Source organism: Talpa europaea (genome assembly GCF_964194135.1).
Source record: "Talpa europaea genome assembly, chromosome: 7".
NCBI lineage: Eukaryota > Metazoa > Chordata > Mammalia > Eulipotyphla > Talpidae > Talpa > Talpa europaea.
The window spans coordinates 135,963,785-135,981,850 of NC_140074.1; the positions used below are offsets into that span (position 1 = coordinate 135,963,785).

Sequence of the window (18,066 nt, forward strand, 5' to 3'; positions counted from 1 at the left end):
GGGCTCCCGCTCGCCGACAGTGACTCAACGTCGCGACTGTGGCGGCGTTTATGGATTTTAATTAGGAAAGTCTGAGACCTGTGGCCGAGCTTTCCCCGAAGACAGAGTGAGCAGCACATGGAACGGGGAAGAGCGGACACGGAGAACGCCGAGGCCCTCGAAGACCGTGAGCTCGGCAGGCAGCAGCGCGGTGTGAGCTCTGGCTAGCGAGGGCCAGAAGGCAGAAGACCCAGATCACCTGGACCAAAAGTGGGTGGGCCACCGCAGACCCCACGGCCCTGAGGGCCTCAGGCGCCTCCACACCCGAAGCACCAGGGCCAGTGAGCGCCGCACTCCAGGACGGCCGAGGAGTCCGCAGGAGACGCGAGCCGGCGAAGCTGACCCCGGAGGAAAATGGAGTCTGGGCGGTTGAAGCAAGTGTAGAAACAGAGCTCCCTCGAGAGAGAAGGCCAGGCGCCCTGCGCTTGCCCCAGCTCTGCCGACACTCCCCAGCAGCGCCCCAGCCCTCGCACAAGCTCGTTCAGAAATGGGGTTCAGGCGGCGCCTCGCTGCTGCCCAGCTCACGGAGGCAACACTCGTCACCAGCCCAGGAGACCCCATCAGGACCCAGGTGTGGCTCCCTCGGGCCACAAAGTGCTGGCGCCGCCGTCCTGGGGGCCACCCGTGTGGCGCGTCGCCGCCTACCAACGCTCGGGGCGTCTGGGAACAGTGGGTCACGCGGAGGTGGACACGGGCCCCCAGCCAGGACGGCCGGGCTGCGATGGGCTATGGCCCTCCCGGAGCCAGACAGAGGGCTGGGTGGCCAGGAAGGAGACAGGCAGCGGTTGGGGTGACGGGAGAGCCAACGGCGACTCAGGTGCTCCAACTGGAGTCTCAGACCTGCCTTCCCTTGTGTGCCAACCGCAGCCCATTCACGGTGATTGAAGCGGCTTTAAGCCTTGAGCGGGAGGACGGGTTTGGCTGCACGTGTACGTGAAAGCATCGAAGGGCTCAGCTCAGAAGGTGTGGGAGCCGGGGTGTCAGTGGAGCCTGGGGCACAGGAGAGAGGCTCACGGGACGGAGGGGCAGGCCCGGTCCTGCGGCCCTGGGGTGGCGGGCGGCTTCCTCGCCACCGCAACCTCTGGTTGTGCTGTGGGACGCTGACTAGACAGCCCTGGGGGGTGCCCGTGGGTCAGCCGAGGCACACCGATGCAGGACCAGGGGTGGTGACGCCAAGGAATGACGCTTGCTGAGTTATTGCACGAATACTGACTAACTTGGCCAAACTTGAGGCTCCTGTGGCCTCTTGGAAATCAGCTGTCCCGAAGGGTATCGCGGTGAATCCTTCCACACGCTTCCGCACGCTGGCTGCCTCCTCGGTTGGCCTTGTCTGTACCTGGCGGCCGGCCCTGCCTCTCCCCTCCAGTGCCGTCCCGCCATGAAGCGCGGCCTGGCTGGCTGTCCAGGCCTCAAGTGTCCAGGCCTCTTGTTTTCTCCCTCGCGTCCCACAGACCTCGAGTGACGGGGCCGGGCCAGACTCAGGGTGGCCAGCGGGGGGAGATTCGCCGCCCCCTGCTCGCCAGGGCCCCGGGGCAATGGCTGCAGCCCCCATGTGCCCGAGGCCCTCCCCGCAGCCGCGTCAGACAGACCCGGAGGTGCAGCCACGGCCAGGGTGGGACCTGCTCAGCTCTCCGTGTCTCGTGCCGCGCTGCCCTTCATCACGGGCCAGCCCTTGCCCACGCGAACTCCAAAGCGCGCCCCAAAATCGGGGGTGCGGAGCTCGGAAGCCAGAGCTGTTGTGGCCTGTGTGGTATGTGGGGGCGCTGGCTCGGCAAGCCTGTGGGGGAGCAGCTCTACCTCCTCCTTTGGTCCCCACGCCTGGCATCACCAGAGGAGGCGGTTCTGGCTTCCAAGGCGGGTGGGGCTCGGCTCCTCCCTGGTGGGCCTCGCCGACTCCTGGCACCCGTGCAGGTGTGGAGGCCTCGGCGGCCAACCCTGGGCCCTGGCCTCTGCCGACATGGGCAGCAGCCAGGAGCCTGGCAGGAGAACGCGCCTCCTGGCGGTGCCCCAGCTCCGGTGTAGCCTGGGCATCCGGGACACGTCACGGCACGTTCACGTGGTGACGGCCATGGGGAGACCCATGGGGCTCACATGTTGGCGTCCAGCCCATCCCCGGGGCTTATCCACAGCCCCTTGGCTCGAGCTGGTGGCTCTGACAATGCTGAGGGGCCGAGGCCCCTCGCCCAGCAGTGTCACGGCCCTGCCGCCTTCGCCACCTCGCGCCCCGCGGGCAGCTGGTGCCCGGTCTGTCAGGGGCTCCTGAGGACGCGCCATCGCGTTGGTGTCTTACTGCTCGGACACGGCCGGGCGGTTTCTGCGCCGTGCGCTCCTCAGGTGTGGGTGGAGAAAGGCGCTGAGGGGAGGGCGCTGGCGGGGGCAGGGGAGCATGCGGGCTGCTCGGGCTCGACTTTCAAAACTAGGCGTGAACACAGCTGTCCCCCACGGGCCTCCCCTCCCGCCCACTCTGACCAGCAGTGGCCCAGCCCTCCCTTCCTTGCAGCCTTCACTCCCTGGGTTTAAGACCCAGCCCTGCAGCGCCTCAGCCTGCTCCCCTGTGGGCGCTGGGGACTCCCGCCTCGGCTGGGCTGTCGGGGTCGGTGCCATCTCTGAAAGCTCAGTGCCCTGGCAGCCTGGCTCCCCGGGCAGGCGCCTCCTCTGGCCTGCCCTTGCCCACCCTGTGAACTGTGGGGCGCAGAGGGAGGTGGGGGGCCAGGGGCGTGGGTTTACAGTACAGAAAGAGCAGCTCAGAAGCAGGAGAGAACTGGCATTAAGAAGGAAGGAGGTGGCAGGGCTTCGGGGCTTGTGTTTAAAACATCGCTTGTTCTTCATGTAAGTTGAGCAGATGGGCCTGTGGCTGAGGACAGCGGAGGCCTCGGCGCCCTGGGGCCTGGCTTTAAAAAGCGCCCCTGGCGGCCCTCGGCTCTCTCCCCTCACGCCACAGCCCTGTTCCCAGTGGCCGGCCCCCAGCCATTCTCCGCACGAGTTTCTGGGCTGTGAAGACGCAGCTGGTCATCAGGCCGCCCACTGTGGGCTGTGACCCGCCGGGCAGCCTGGGCGTCCCGCGTCCCAGCACGCTGGACTGCAGGTGGCACCCCTGCGGAGAGCAGGCTGGAGACAGAGGTAAAGCCGTCGCCTCAGAGCTGACTATCCCCAGAAGTCCAGCGCCGTTAACAGCGTCGATGGCTTCAGAGCTGGCCAGCTATCGTGCTGAAGTCATGGGCCAGAAAGGCCACCAATGCCCTCGGTACTCAGGTGTGTGCTGAAAGCGACACCACCCCAGAGGCCGAAGCCAGGGGTGCCCGCCCAGGTGCCCTGTCACCAGGCCCTCATGGCACCGGGGCTGCCCCCGCGCGCTCGCAGACAGGGCCGGCCTGGGGTAGTGTTCACGTACACGGTAGGGGGCCAGGCGGGACGGACGGCCTAGTCGGAGGACCTGTGGCGCGGCCTCGTGTGCCGGGCTGGCCGGCGGGAGCACAGAAGCCAGAGCCGCCGTGTGGGTGTGGCCCGCGAGCCTCCCTCCCAGCACCTGGGACAGATGCGCTCCAGCCAACTGCTGGCGAAGTGGGAAACCACAGCAATAAATCTTGTGTAATTTAGAAAAATAATCTTTCTCCTTTCAGAAAAAAAGAAGAGAAGATCCTTGCGTGAGGGTTCTTAGCCGCGACCCCAGAAGCGTAATCACAGAAGGAAAAGATAATGAGCTGTGCTTTATCATAATTAGAGGCCTTTGCTTTGCAAAAACACTGTAGAGAATGAAAAATTAGCCAGATTGGGAGAAAATATTTGCAAATCACAAGATAAAGGACAAGTACCCAGAATTCACAGAGAACTCTCAACACTCAACAATAAAAAATAACCCATTTGAAAACTGGGCAAAAGATTTGAACAGATAGTCTGCCAGGTGGGGAGCTGAGCTGCAGAGGCCGGCGGGCGGGCGGGTGGGCGCTCGCCGGGATGCACCTGGAAAGCCACGGCCAGGAGCCCACAGCTCTTCCCGGAGACCTGCTGTGGTGCGCCCGCCCAGGGGCGCCCACCCCCAGTGTGCCGCAGTGTGCCCGCGCCCACTCGCAGTGTGCCGCAGGGACTGAGGAGGAAGCGGCGTGGCCGGCGGGCGCTGCGGGGTGTGCTCTGCCCCCACAGCCCTGTGCTCCAGCAGCCGCCGTGCGTCTCACCAGGGAAACACGGGTCACGGGCGCATGGAACCCAAGTGCACTGTCCGCAGCGCGTTGCTCACGGCCCCAAGCAGGAAACCGCCCTGAGGCCTGTGGCATGGGGAGGGAGGAGCGGGGGGTGCTTCCACAGATGGGGACCCCCGAGCAAGTGAGGCAGCCAGCGGGGCTCTGAAGCTCCGGGGCGCGGCCGGCGGAGAGCACTGTGCCATCCCAGCCGCCCGGGCTGCCCAGAAGCTCCCTGGGTCATGCGGGCACCCAGCGGACTGGGACTGAGGCACAGGCTGCAGCCTCCAGAGATGGGCGGGCACGGGGTGGCGGGGGTGGGGGGTGGTAGCCCAGAGCCTCAGGCGGCCAGACTCAGCAGCTCTGTGTGGGCTCTGGGATGATGGGATAACACACCCGGTGGGAAGAGAACCAGCGGGAGGAAGAAAGCTTTAAGAGGTCGTATTTAGTCAGAAATCACACGCGAGTTTAAAATCAGCCAGAAGGGGAGCAGGCACCGTGAGGACAAGGCAGCGGGGGCCAGGGGGCACTGCAGGGCCAGGCCGCAGGTCGCAGAGGCCAGTACAGCATGTGCGGGGCACTCGCGGGGACACACTCACCGTGACACAGACAGACACAGCCACTGGAGGTGAGGGCTCAGCACGCCCGGCTGGCGAGCCCCTTCTGGCTGTGCCGGCCTGTGTCCGGGCTGCCTGTTCGCGGGGTCTGTTCTCCTGGTCGGCAAACGGAAAGGGTTGTTTGGTAAAATTAAAAATGAATTTGAATGAGAACCCTACCAGTGCAGACAGAGGGAGGCGCCTGGCCCGCAGCCGCCATTGGGCGCCCATGCCCATCAGGACAGGGAGGCCGTGTCCGGCTTTAATTCATTCATCAAACTGGTCTAGAAATTCTGGGCAGTGTGATAATTACCCGAAATGAAAGACATCCATATTCTAAAGCAAATTTGAATTATGTATAATCTGATTTCCTCTTTGCCCAAAGAATTCCAATAAAATCCATTAAGAAAAGACCAGCGATGACGGAGCGTTCAGCCGAGGCGGTCACAGCTCCGTGAGGGTGGACGTGCAGGTCCACACCTGGGGGCGGGGCCGCCGGTAGGGTTGTTCCCCCCCCCCCCCGCATCCCCCCGAGTGGTGGTTCTGTCCACTTCGGGGCGGTGCTTGTGTCCACTTTCTTATTCCCCCTTGTCTTACCTGCGCTTCTGCGCGGAGGGCTCCGAGTAGCTCGTACTTCCCTGGGTCCAGGACACCCAGCCAGGAGATGCCGGGGAGGGGTCGGCTGCTGGAGCCCCGCGGGGGCCGTCCGCGGGAGAGGCGGGCCTGTGTTCCGCGGCGGCCGTAACTTCTCCCTAACTGCAAATACTGCGCAGTATTGACAAAGTGATTTTAAAGGTCACCAGGGAGACTAGATGCTTGAGCATCACCAAACGTTTATTAAAAAAAGATGGATTTATGAAAGACTCGTCCTGCCAGCTCCAAAGTGCATTTCGAAGGTGCGGTTGGAATGAGAATAGCCTCGAGAGCCCACGGAGCAGGACGGAGAGTTCCAGAAACAGCATCTGTGCAGAGAAGGAGCTTTTCTTCTGGGGAAAGAACGAATATTGTTCCCTCTAGTATTGGGGGCACATGGATGACTTCAAAAATGTTAAATTCCTACCTCTTGCCTTAAAATAAACGCGCAATGTACTGAAGATCTAAATGCAAAAAGAGCCTGCAAGCATCCTGCCAAGATTATCGGCGGTGGACTCAGAATACCATGAACGCGGCGACTGGGCTTTTTATTTTCTGTCGGGTTCAGCTTAGTTGAAGGAACGGCGCCGACGAGGCACTGGAGTGGATGTTTCGCACAGCAGGCAGGAGGCGAGGCCTCCCCCATGTGCATGCCCTGCCTTGGGGCCCAGACGCGCCCAGGACGGAGGGAGGCTTGTCGGCTGGCACCGCCACACTGGACTTGGCCCCACCCCGGAATGCGTCTACCCGACCACCCGCTTCTTCGGTGAGGTGGCCTGCCCGTCCAGGGCCCGCCTCCGGAAGCCACGGTGGGCGCCCCAGTCGGGCGAGTGCCCGGGCCCTGCGCTCAACCCAGTCCTCACACCAGCCCCTGGGCTCGGCACATCTGCGCCTCCCCGGTTTCCCAGCGTGCTCCCTTCCTCGGGAGACCGGTGAGGGAAATGCTTGACAAGGTTCTTCCAAGCCACATCCTCAGTCAAAGCAGTAAGACTTGGGTGAGAGTGAGACCCGGGCGGCAGGCGGAGCGCCGCTCGCTGGCCCTGAGTCGGCTCGGCCCGGGTGGCTCCCGCGTCCGCCCGGGGACTGGTCTGCAGGGCAGGGGCGGCGGCCCCAGGCTGGCTTTGAGCAGCCGGCCAGGCAGGGTCGAGCGGGGTCCTCCAGCCTGGGGCAGGACCAGCATCCCCTGCCGCCTGTCCGGGCCCTGCCTCCGTCCTCCACCCGCGCCGCGTCTGCCCCGAGCTCGGCCCGGCTCACGTGTCCTGGCCCGGCTCCCCCGTTCCCCCCCGAGCCACACGCCTGATGCGTCGGTGAGGGTGAGCACTCGCCGGTGTCCCTGTTCTTAGAAGGGTTATTTGCTCTTCATTTTCTGGGCGAACTCAACATCCCCTTGTGCCCGTGAAAACAGGAAGCAGCTTTTCCTCTCCCTGCGCCGCCTGCGAGCGGAGGTCGGCGGCCACACTCCCGCGCTTGGCACCCGCGCGGATGCTCGGCCGCACACCAGCTGGCGTGACGTCACGATAATTAAAATGACACGATCGAGCACGCGCCTCTTTGCCTTCTCCCGCATCTTTCTTCTGTGCGCCCGGCGGCAGCTCCCCCGGCACCTTCCGAACAGGGAGGACAGCCAGGCCGGCGTCCAGCGAAGCTTCCTTCCCGGGCCCTGCCGCGTGGGCGCCTCCACCCTGAGCCCAGGCCGCGGAGGGGGAGGGGCGGGCGGCGCGGCGGGCTCCCTCTGCGCCCACCCACCCTGACCGCGACCCCGTGGCAAGCGCCCGATGCCCTCGGTGTGACCCGCTCTCTCTCCTCCTCTGCAGGTTTTGCATGCAGAAGTGCGTGAGCCTGGTGCCCGGCGTCACCCTGGACCTGATAGAGAAGTGAGTACCCGCCGGTGCCCCCCAGGAAGTGTGGGCCCGTGCAGGCCGTGCTAAAGACAGCCAGAGAGCTGAGTGCTCTGATCGGTGAAGGCCCCACACGGAGCCGGGCGGGGCCGGCGCTGAGGGGTCTCTAGACAGCGTGTCACCGCGACCTGAGTGCCCGTGAAGGGGTCTGGGTGACGCCCCGGGGAGGGGCCATGGGGTGCGGAGCCTGAGATCGCGTCCACCTTTTAAAGAAGCTTTTGCAAGGCCGTGGACTATCAGGTGCACGTGTGGACGCGTTTAAGGGGAGTCCGCCTGCCGCGCAGGCCGGGAGCACGACTGCCCGGGGCTGGGTGCTGGGGGAGCCGGTCGCGTGACCACCACTGCCCCAACTGCCCGTGACGCGGGGTCGCTCCCAGATCCAGCTGGCCCCGGCACCCTCTGTTCTGTCGGGACCGGCCCACGCCGCCCGGGGCCGGTGTGGGAGGCGCGTGGGCCGCGGGCCGCGGTCACAGGCTGTGCGGGCTCAGGTTCAGGGCCGGAGCTGCCGCGGGGCAGGCGCAGGCCTGCTGGGTGTGGCCTCAAGCGCAGGACACCGGGCTGGGCAGTGTGGGCCGAGATGCTCCACGAGAGGCTGGGGGGCACATCAGCCGCGGCACGTGTGGGTGTCTGCTCTCGGGGGGTGCAGCCCAGAGGGGGCGTCTGTGAACATGTCGGGGGTGAGGGATCGTACCCAGAGTGTGGTTTAAAAACAGACAAAAGGCAAGAGACGCCTTCCTTGTGGGGCTCAGGGCGGCCCTTTACCCCTGGAGACGCTCAGGCTGACAGCGTGAGGGCGCCCCTGCCGTGCCCTGCCGGGCCCCCCACACTGGCGACCTCTCGGGAGGGCGCCCTGGGAGACGCACCCGCCCCACTCTCACGGCTCCTGACTCCACCGACCCCTCCCGGCAGCACAGGAAGCCCATGGGGGGACGCCCCCAAGAAGGAACTAGCAGGGGTCCTTGGGGTTCTGCTCCCCAGAAGGGAGGCCTTGCCTTACCCCACACGGTCCTGAGGCACCGCGGGGTCTGCTCTTGCCATTCCAGGGCAGACAGGCCGGGCAGAGCACTGAGGGGCTGGCAGGAGCCAGGAGCTGCGAGAGGGGCTTGGGCCGCACCTGCGGGCTCTGGGCCGGGCCAGAGCCGGTGGCCACATGGCAGCTGGGACGGCGGTGGGGCTGTGGGGGGGTGGGGCTGTGGGGGGCTGTGCAGCGTAGGGGAGAAGCGCTGAGGCCAGGCGGGGGCATGAGGCCGGGGTGGAGATGGCCCCATCCTCCTTGGAGTCTGCGGCTCCCTCCCCAGCGGGAAAGGGCGATGCTAAGTCTCCCTCTGGGAGACTCCAGGCACCCACTCCCACCGTCCTGCCTGCTCTCCTCCTGCCTGCTCTCATCGGGGCAGTGGGGGGGGGGGGGAGGTGGGGGCTGTGCTTTCTCCATTTCAAAGGCACCCAGCACTGTTGTGGGGCAGGGGTGGAGTCTGAACTCTGGGGCTGGGCGGGGCGGGTCCTGCCCCTCCTGAGCGGGGGCACCACAGGGTCTGCCTGGCAGTGATGGCCCCAGCAGCAGGGCCCAGCTGTGCCTCCCGAGAGGGGAGCTGGGCTTCTGAGGCAGCTGCAGAGCTTGCCGCAGGGATGGCTGGGCTGCGAGTGTGGGGGAGGGAGCTTTGTGGCGCTCCAGGTGGGGTGACAAAGAGGGAGTAAGAGCCAGTCACCGGAGGAGCCACAAGTCCTCGCTGTGACTCACTTCCTGAGCCGTGTGGACGAGGCCCTGAGTCACCGCTCTGCACACAGCTCGGCAGAGGCCCCGCTGCGGGACTCAGCCCCCCAGCCCCAGGGCCCCGAGACTCGCGTGCCCCTCCTCCCCCAGAGAGCCCTGCTGAAGCCTGGCTGGGCAGAGGTGGGGAGCCTTGGGGCGAGTCCAGGTTTCCACCCCCTGGCGCCCTCGGGTGGGAGCCTCGGCCCCCCGGAGGAAGCTCCGGCTCCAGTCCTCTGACTCTCGGGCCCCAGCTGCCCCGCGGGCTCTGCGGAGGAGAGCACTGGCGCTCAGCCTGGCCGGGCTGGCCCGGGACGGCTTGTGGAGCCGCACCTCAGCCCCAGAGCCCCAGGAAAGTGGCTGGTGCTTCCACCCGGCTCAGTACCGCTCTCCCCCTACCTCTCCCCCTACCGGAGCTCTCTGCCCTGAGGGCACCCCCTCAGCAAGGGTGGGCCTCCGCCAGGCTCCTGCTCTGCCTGCCCGGACACTGCTCTGGCCACCTCACCTCCCAGCCACGGGGCAGCGCGGCCTTTGGGAGGCCACAGGCCTTTGCCCATGGCCATGTCGCTGAGCTGGGCTCCACGCCCCACCCAGGCTGGTGCTGCCCTTTAACTCAAAACACGAGTGGGACTGCTGGGCGCTCCCTCACCGGCCATGGCCGTGTCCAGGCTGCCCCTCTGTGGGCGCCACTCTGCGTGGGCCCAGTAGGGCCAGCTCCCGGGATTGCGGTGCGGCTTTGGGTGCCGACATTTGCCGCCCGCCTGCTGTGACCACGTCCCGGGAGCCCCGCAGCCCAGGACCCCAGGAGGACGAATTCTGTCACGGCCATGAGATTGGTCACCCCTGGAGCCGTCATCTGTATTGAGAAAGGAGAGGCGCTGGCCGGGGAGGCCAGGGTGGCGCAGGGCAACCGCCTCCCTGCTGCCCCGCCCATCGGTGTCACGGCCCTCTCAGTCGCTGCGAAAACGGGCTGACCAGCGCGTGGCGATCCTGCACACGCATGGCGTGCTCTGAGCAGCTGCCCCGGACCCGGACCCGTGCCCCTCCGCCCTGCCCCTCCGGGGTGGCGGCTCTAGAGAGCGGCCGCGGGTGTCATGATTATTCACCACGCTTTAAAGCCCAGGCAGGAGTTTGTTTTCTAATTAAGCTGCTGTGTCTGGAAGTAAATCACAGAGCGCCTCCGCAGCCCGGCCCCGGTCACTGCACCGCGGCCGCCTGGCCCTGCGCGTCACGCCGGGTCCTCGGGGTGGGCGGCGGGAGATCCGTGCTTGGAAATGAGAGGCTCTTTTTCAGCCCTGAAACACAGTAATGAAAGGCTTAAACAGTGCGGGGACCAGGGCGACGGGAGCCTCTGGGAATCGGGAGGCTCACACCGGCCGCCAGGCCAGCGGGGAGCTCCCCATTCCTCAGCTGAGCATCTGGGTGTAAACAGCGTATTTGAAAGCTGAGACCTGCACCTTGAACAGGATGAGCCCCACACCCCGCCCTCGAGCCCGCCCCGCGGCGGCGGCCAGCAGACGTGTGCCCCTGACCCCGGCGTTCTGCGACCTTCCTTCCGTCCCCCTCGTGGGAGTCCTGGTCGGTGCCTCCTGGAGCCGCGGCGAGGCCTTTCGGGGCGTGAGGCGAAGGCTCGCAGTTTCTGGTCGACAATTAGGGAGCATTTGCTGAGCCCTGTTCTGCGCCAGGACCATGCCCAGGCGTTTTCCATGTGAACCCTCCACCTCCAATCTCAGCTGCAGCCCTAAGGGGTGCAGCTGCCGTGACCCGCCTCTTAAAGATGGGGAACCCGAGCACCCAGATGCCAAGTAGGGTCAAGGAGTGTGCTTCCCCTTGCTGTCGCACTGCGCCTGGTGCCAAGCCCCGCCTGGATGGGGAGCAGGAGGGGACCAGGGCCTGGTGGGGGTGGGGCGGGTGGGGGCTGCAGGGGCGGGGAGCTGCGCCTTGGGGGCCATCTGCGGCCGTGGGGGCTGCCCACACCGGCTAGCACAGGCTCAGCAGCTGTGATTATAATTTGCTCCACTGTCAAGGCGGAATTGTACACATGTATTATGTTTGAAGAAAAACCATCAAAAGATACCAGTCTCGGTTCACAAAGTACCTTTCTTCCCAACATAAATATGCTGTATCGGCTGGTTGAAGGTGAAAAATCAGTAATTCATTAACGCCTGCCAGTCACTGATGGGATGAGTGATGACTCACTGGCGCTAATTCAGAAGTGGGGCCGCTGCCAGGCACCGAGCACGGCCCCTCCTGCCTGAGCGCCCGCCGGGTGGCCGGGCGGGCCTTCCGCAAGGTCCGGAGGTGGCATCAGGCCGTGTCTGGACTCGCCCTCAGCCAGTCAGCCAGCGCCCTGCGCCCAGGCCCAGGGAACGCTGCTGAGGCTCACAGTGCTGCCCCCCGCAGGGAGGCCGTGCCAGGCTCCTCCTGCTCCCCCGTTTTGTCGCCTTGCACTGAGAGCTCGAGGTTCCAGCTCCAGAACAGGCCGGCAAGAGCAGGGGCACCCTGCTTGACCCCTGGGGGGGGGCTCATAGGGCTGTCCCGCCTCCCGTGGAGAGGAAGGAAAAGGAGGCCCCACAGGGGCCTCCACACAGAGCCCAGGAGCGCCCGCGCCTGCCCTCCTCCCGCCGCGCGCTGCCGTGACAGAAACGGAACTGGGGACGTGACCACTGCAGCGGCCTTTCCAGCGCCGTTCGTGGGTCCAGCCGAGGCATTTTGGGTGGTCTCACTGTATTTTTCTATTAGGATCTAATTTCCACGCTCCCCTCGAGCGCGCGATCGGCGCCGCCCAGCGGTCTCCTACGCGAGCCGCCAGCAGCGACCGCTCTCGCACACGCCACCCCTCTGATGCCCCGGCCAGGAGAGCAGCCCCTTCCCACCCCGCTCCCGGCAGCCTCAGCCCTGTGGACGGTCCTGGGTAAGGGAGCCAGAGGGCGGCCGTCTGGCCGCTCGGTGGGGCATGGGCGTCTGGCTTCCTTTCGCTGCTGAGTGCTGTCCCTTGAGCCTGCCTGTGGCCGTCACCCAGCGTTGTCACCAGCTGTTAGGGGCCTGACGCTGCGAGTCTCCATGCCAGCTTCTGTGTGGACGTGTATTTTCATTTGTCTCAGGCAGACACGTAGGAGCAGAATTGCTGGGTCCGACAGTAAAGTCAGACGTGATGTCTCAGTGACTGCCATGCTGTTTGCCAAGGTGCCTGTCGGCAGTGAGTGCGGAGCGCAGGGTTTCTTGCACCCCCCAGTCCCCTCGCGTCCCGTCCGCTGCCCCTCTGGTTCCACCCTCCTTGCTGGAGGCAGGTCCACTGTGGCCCCCTCGGGTGTTTCCCCAGTGGCTGAGCATGTTGGGCATCTGCTATGGGCGTGTCCTCCTTGGCGAGGTGTCTGGAGGCCGTTCACCCCTTCTCTACGCGGGCGCTCTCGTGGTGTTCTAAGAGTCCTTTGCATGTTTTGGATATAAGGTCACCATCAGGCCCAAGGTATTGTCTCTGAGGCCACGTTTTAGATTACAGACATGAAACTGTGCTGTGTGTAACTCAGATCTCACGTAGCCCAGCAGGACTATCCCACAGCTAAGAGTGCATTGGTTCAAAATTTCAATGTCATTCTTCAAAGAAATAGAACAATTATTGATGAAATTCATATGGAATCACCAAAAACCCTGAATAGCCAAAGCTCTCCTGAAAAAAAAAGAAGGGAATGGAGGCATCACACTCCCAGACTTCAAACTATACTACAAAGCCATAATCATCAAAACTGCATGGTATTGGAACAAGAACAGACATACAGACCAATGGAATCGAATAGAAAATCCAGAAATAAACCCACAGATTTATGGTCAACTAATCTTTGACAAAGGAGCAAAGACTATGCATTGGAGCAAAGAAAGTTTGTTCAATAAATGGTGCTGGGAAAACTGGGTCACTACATGCAAAAGAATGAAGCTTGACCACTACCTCACACCATACACAAAAATCAACTCAAAATGGATTAAAGAACTAGACATAAGACCTGAAACCATAAAATACATAGAAGGAAATATAGGCGAAACACTACGGGATTTGCATATCAAAGACATCTTTACAGACACATCACCCAAAGCAGTGATAGTGAAGGCAAAGATAAACAGCTGGGACTACATCAAATTAAAGAGCTTCTGCACAGCAAAAGAGACAATAACAAAAACAAAGAGAAACCCCACCAACTGGGAGAACATTTTTGCACCCAACACTAATGATAAAGGACTGATCACAAAAATCTGCAAAGAGCTGATGAGACTCAACAACAACAAAGAAAATAACCCAGTCAAAAAATGGGCAGAAGAGCTAAAAAGAAACTTCTCTGAAGAGGAACTGCAAATGGCCAACAGGCATATGAAAAAATGTTCAACATCACTTGTCATCAGGGAAATGCAAATCAAAACTACCATGAGATACCATCTCACACCAGTGAGAATGGCACATATTAAAAAAACTAGCAACAACAAATGTTGGCGAGGGTGTGGAGAAAAAGGAACTCTCCTGCACTGTTGGTGGGAGTGCAAACTGGTCCAACCACTGTGGAAAGCTGTGTGGAGATTTCTGGACCTACTAAACATAGAGCTTCCATATGATCCAGCAATTCCACTCCTAGGTATTTACCCAAAGGACACAGAAACATCCATTCCAAAGAGCACCTGCACCCCTATGTTTACAGCAGCACTGTTTACAATAGCTAAGCTTTGGAAACAACCCAAATGCCCAAAGATAGATGACTGGATCAAGAAGATGTGGTCCATATACACCATGGAATATTACTCAGCATTCAAAAAAGATAAACACATGCAATTTGCAGCAACACGGATGGCGCTGGAAGGGATCATGCTCAGCGAAATAAGCCAAAAAGAAAAAGAAAAATCCCGGATGGTCTCCCTCATAGCAGGAATCTAGAAAACTTAAATAAGGGACCAGGAAAATGAATAACTATAAGAAAGTGAAAATCAAAATCAACAAAAAACTATGAACCAGAGACACATTTTGGGGGGTGGGGGCCAGGAGGGGAGGGATTGGGGTCAGAATGGGGTATGTGCAGTTGTATGGGGGAATATAAAAATAAAATTTATTATTTAATAAAATAAATAAATTAAAAAAAAAAAAAAAGAGTGCATTGGTTTGGGACTTCCAACATTTGGTTTGCCCAGCAACGCACGTCGGCTTACTGTGCCCTGCCAGGAACGCACAGAAAAGAGCCATTCCAGAAGACCTGCTCCTGCTGGGGCTGTCTGTGGTGCTTTCACAATTCAAGGAGGCAGCAAGGCTCTCCACAGGCCTCTCCTCGCTCCAGGAGTGACCATGTGCTTGGTCTTCCAGGACAGAGGATCACCCTCAGCTCGGCAGGGGAGGGCGTCCAGGGCCACCACACGGAGGCTCCCAGTGCTCCACGCCCTCCTCCCACCTCCCGCCTTCTTTGGATTCAATTTTTACAAAGATGCTCACTGGGGAGGGCGTTCAGCACATTCCAAGGGCGGTCTGGGGCAGGGGAGGTTCTCCCGGGGGCTAGTCTAAGGCAGGGGTGGTGCTCCCGGGGGCTGGGCTGGTGCTCCCGGGGGCTGGGCTGGGGCAGGGGAGGTGCTCCCCAAGGCTGGTCTGGATTCTGCGCTGCCACATTTTTTAGAAGCTGCCTCTCCCCGAAGGCCGGGGCTCCTTGGTGAGCTCTGCTGGGAGACTTCCCTGCTCGGGCCTGCAGTTCTCAGGAAGGCATCTGGTGAGGACCCCTCCTGATCCCTCCAAACACAATCAGCGTTTTCAGGAAATGCGTGAGGAATCAGCTCAGGCTCAGCCATTTCCTCAGGGCCCAGGCGTGCTGTGCATTGGCAAGGCGCCTGCCCCCCCGCCCCCCCGCCCCCGCCAAGGACGTGCGTGGGACTGCCCGGCTGGCCTGTCCCTGTGCTCCGGTCACAGCCCCCAGCGGGGTTCCGTCCTGTGCTTGGCGCCGCTGCTGACCATTTCCTGATCAGTCCTGTGCAAGCCCCAGCATCCCGTCACTCCGCTCAGCTCCGAGCCGCCGCCCCGCAGAGTCGGGGCACGCTGCCCTGTCTGCACGGCTGCCTTCCCCGGGGGCTTGCGGTGCAGGCAGGTCTGAAAGGATTGGCGCAGTAAATAAAAGGGAGAGCCAGGTCAAAATTTCTAACAGGCAGAAATTTTATTTGCGCCCCCGGGCGAGGCTCACCAACCCCTACAGAGGTCAGAGAAGTTGCTGGTGGGGGATGAGGGTGAGCGTTTATAGCCGGTGGGGGGTGAGGGTGGGAGGTGGAGAAGGTGGCGTGAAGTTGCTCTTTAAAGAAGTTGCTTTCTCACGGCCCTGGTGGTTCTCTCATGGCTGTTCCCGGGATGCAGGTGGCAGCACTTTAAAGTTCCCCTTTTCTACCCCATCCCTGCCCTGGCCTCAACCTTACAGGTCCCGGGCCCCTGTGGGTGCTCTGTGGCTAGGTGCAGAGACCAGGGCGGCCCTCAGCGGCCACCGTGTGGCTCCCAGGTCTGCGTCCTCCCTGGGCGGCAGAATGAGGCGCCCCTAGTCGCTGCCCACCTGGGCCCGAGCTCGCCCCCCACCACCTTCCAGCTCAGAGCCCGCGTCCAGGCTGAGTCTTCAGGCTGCGGCCAGCCCATGGCCCACAGGTGGCGCCAGCCCTGGTCCCTCCGGCCACTGGTCTCCAGGGTCAGCCCCAGCTGTGGTGTCTGCCCGGACATGGGGTGGGCCCCAGATCGTGGATGTGCCAGTTCCTACCCGGCTGTCCCGAGCTGCTGCCCTCTGAGCCCTCTCCCTTCCCCTGGGGCCAGTTGGGGTGCCCTTTCCAGTTGGGGTGCCCCACCACCTTCCTCTGCACCCCCCTCGGCCCCGCCTCTGTCTCCCCGCGGCTGACTCGGAGGGCTCTTCCGAGCCGTCTTCCATCCCCCTCCGGCTGCGCCTGGTCTGCTGTCAGCTCTCTGTCGGGTTCCCATGCAGCAGACCCTGCTGAGGGGGGTCCAGTTCTAGAATTTAGGGGGCTCTTAAAAAATGACTTTCCCGTTTGCTACCAAAATTTTCCATCTTGGTCTTATAAAAATTAAAATTTTTGTCTTTAAAAATCACTTTCCTGGGCCTCCCCAGTGGTGCAGCAGTTGAGCACTGGGCTGCGAAGCTGCCCGCAGCCTCTGCAGCGCCGGTTCGATCCCCGGCCCCCGGGTAAGGGTCCCACATGGCGCGCAGACCTCTCCTGCCGCCCGCTGCTCCCCTCAGCAGTGTCCTTCGGTCCTTCTGCCTGCTCTGCTCCCCGCTCTGGCTCTGGTGAATTCTCTCACCCTCCCGCGCTTCTGACTGTACCCAGTGCTTGTATAAATACATAAATAAATCTTGGGAGTCTGGCGTTTTCTGGGGACTGGTTTCCCAGCCTCTTCTTTCCTCAGAGCTTGCAGGCTGTCCACGGGGCTCCCTCGCTCTGGTCAGCGCAGGGGGCGGCCACTGTGCCCTCGGCCTCGTTCTCATGGCGCTGGCCCACGTGAGGATGCAGCAGGCACTGGGACTCTGGCCAGGTGCAAGGGGCGTCTGCCAGGAGGCAGAACTTGAGCTGGACTTGACGGGACACGCCGTGGCCCAGCGCCCACCTGGGCAGCGTGTCTGAGAGGCCGCTGAGGTGACCTGCTGGACGGGGCTCATCTCTGGTGAAAGGTGGCAAACGTGCAGGTTGCAAATCCCCCACACACCTCGTGTTCCAGTTGGGTGTCTGGGGAGCAGACGCCGAGACAAGGGGACCTTGCAGGGGCAAGGCAGGGAGGAAGCGGGCCCTGCACAGCCCAGCACAGCCCTGCAGCCACACAGAGCCGTGGGCCGTGGCGGTCCCTGGGCCAGAGAGGCCAGCCCCCATGCCTGTGGCTTTTGCTGGGAGACCTCAGCCAACCCCTGGGAGGACTCCGAGTGTTCCTGAGGGCTAGGACAGGGCACCCCCACGCGAACCGCAGCCCTGAGGCGCTGGGGAGTGGTGGGCGTGCATGGGAACAGTTGTTTTTAAATAGGGAAGCGCCGTGAGTCAGCCAGGCTGTGGCGCGCTCAGCAGCCCTGCGGGACCCCAAGGGGCTGCTACTCGGGAGCACAAGCTGCCATGCTCAGGGCCCAGTCACCAGGAGGTTGGCCCGGAGGGTCCACTGGAAAGCGCAGAGCCGCGGCCAGCGAGTACCAGGTGGCCAGACGCACGGTGCATCTCCGTCTGCTTGAATAGGGCGCTCGTGCCAAGCAACCAAGGGGTGGGCTTGTCTCCTCTGGGGATGGGGCTGCCCAGGACAGACCTTTATGTGAGCCGGGCGAGCCTGGCCTCCTGTCAGCAGCACGGGGGCCTGGCGAGCGGTCAGGCGTCAGGCCCTTTCCGATGGTCCCAAGACCACCCCATGGGCCTGCCTGCAGCCCCGCTTGGGGGCAGGTGGAAGAGGCCGGGAGGGCCCCTGAAGGTGGGAGGACAGGTGAGGGGCCACAGCGGAGGTCTCCAGCTTCCATGAAAAGCCCACAGGGGCTCTTGAGGGGGACTGACCAGGGCCTGGTGACGATCCCGAGCTCACTTGTGGGGAGTTACCTGGGAAGACAGGTGAGCGGGGGCGTGGAAGCACCTCATTGCCTGGTCTTGTAAGCTCCGCAGGGAGCGCTGGGGTGCCTGTGTGGGGAGGGCAGCTTTTGCAAAATCAGTGGCGATCCAAACTGGCCAGGGCAGGGCCTGGCCGGCGGTGGAGTCAGTGGCTTCTCAGGGGCTCTTGAGGACAGCGAGGACAGACCAACTGTCACGCGGTGAGTCTGCGGGGCGGCCCGGTTAGCAACGCCGGGAGAGACCTGCAGCCACAGCTCCGCAGCCAGCTATGCCCTGGACCCCTGTGGCCTCCGCCCTGCATAGCAGTCATGGCCGGGACTGAGGCTGCCGAGCACCTGCCTCAGCACCCCTCGGTGAGACTCATTGTCCTCAGTGTGCACCGGGAGGCTCCGGCAAGGAGG

The 18,066-nt window shown here is 62.7% G+C and overlaps 1 protein-coding gene across 2 annotated transcripts in view; it reads left to right on the forward strand.

The window, feature by feature from the left end:
- The window catches only part of RPTOR (regulatory associated protein of MTOR complex 1), a gene marked incomplete at both ends in the record, with an annotated part of 116,435 nt that overhangs the window by 51,062 nt on the left and 47,307 nt on the right, over window positions 1-18,066 (forward strand). For both annotated transcript variants that reach the window (XM_084238929.1, XM_084238930.1), the window contains one exon: window positions 7,258-7,317. In XM_084238929.1, coding sequence (XP_084095055.1) covers window positions 7,258-7,317 — 60 coding nt within the window. The remainder of the gene's footprint in view (window positions 1-7,257; window positions 7,318-18,066) is intronic.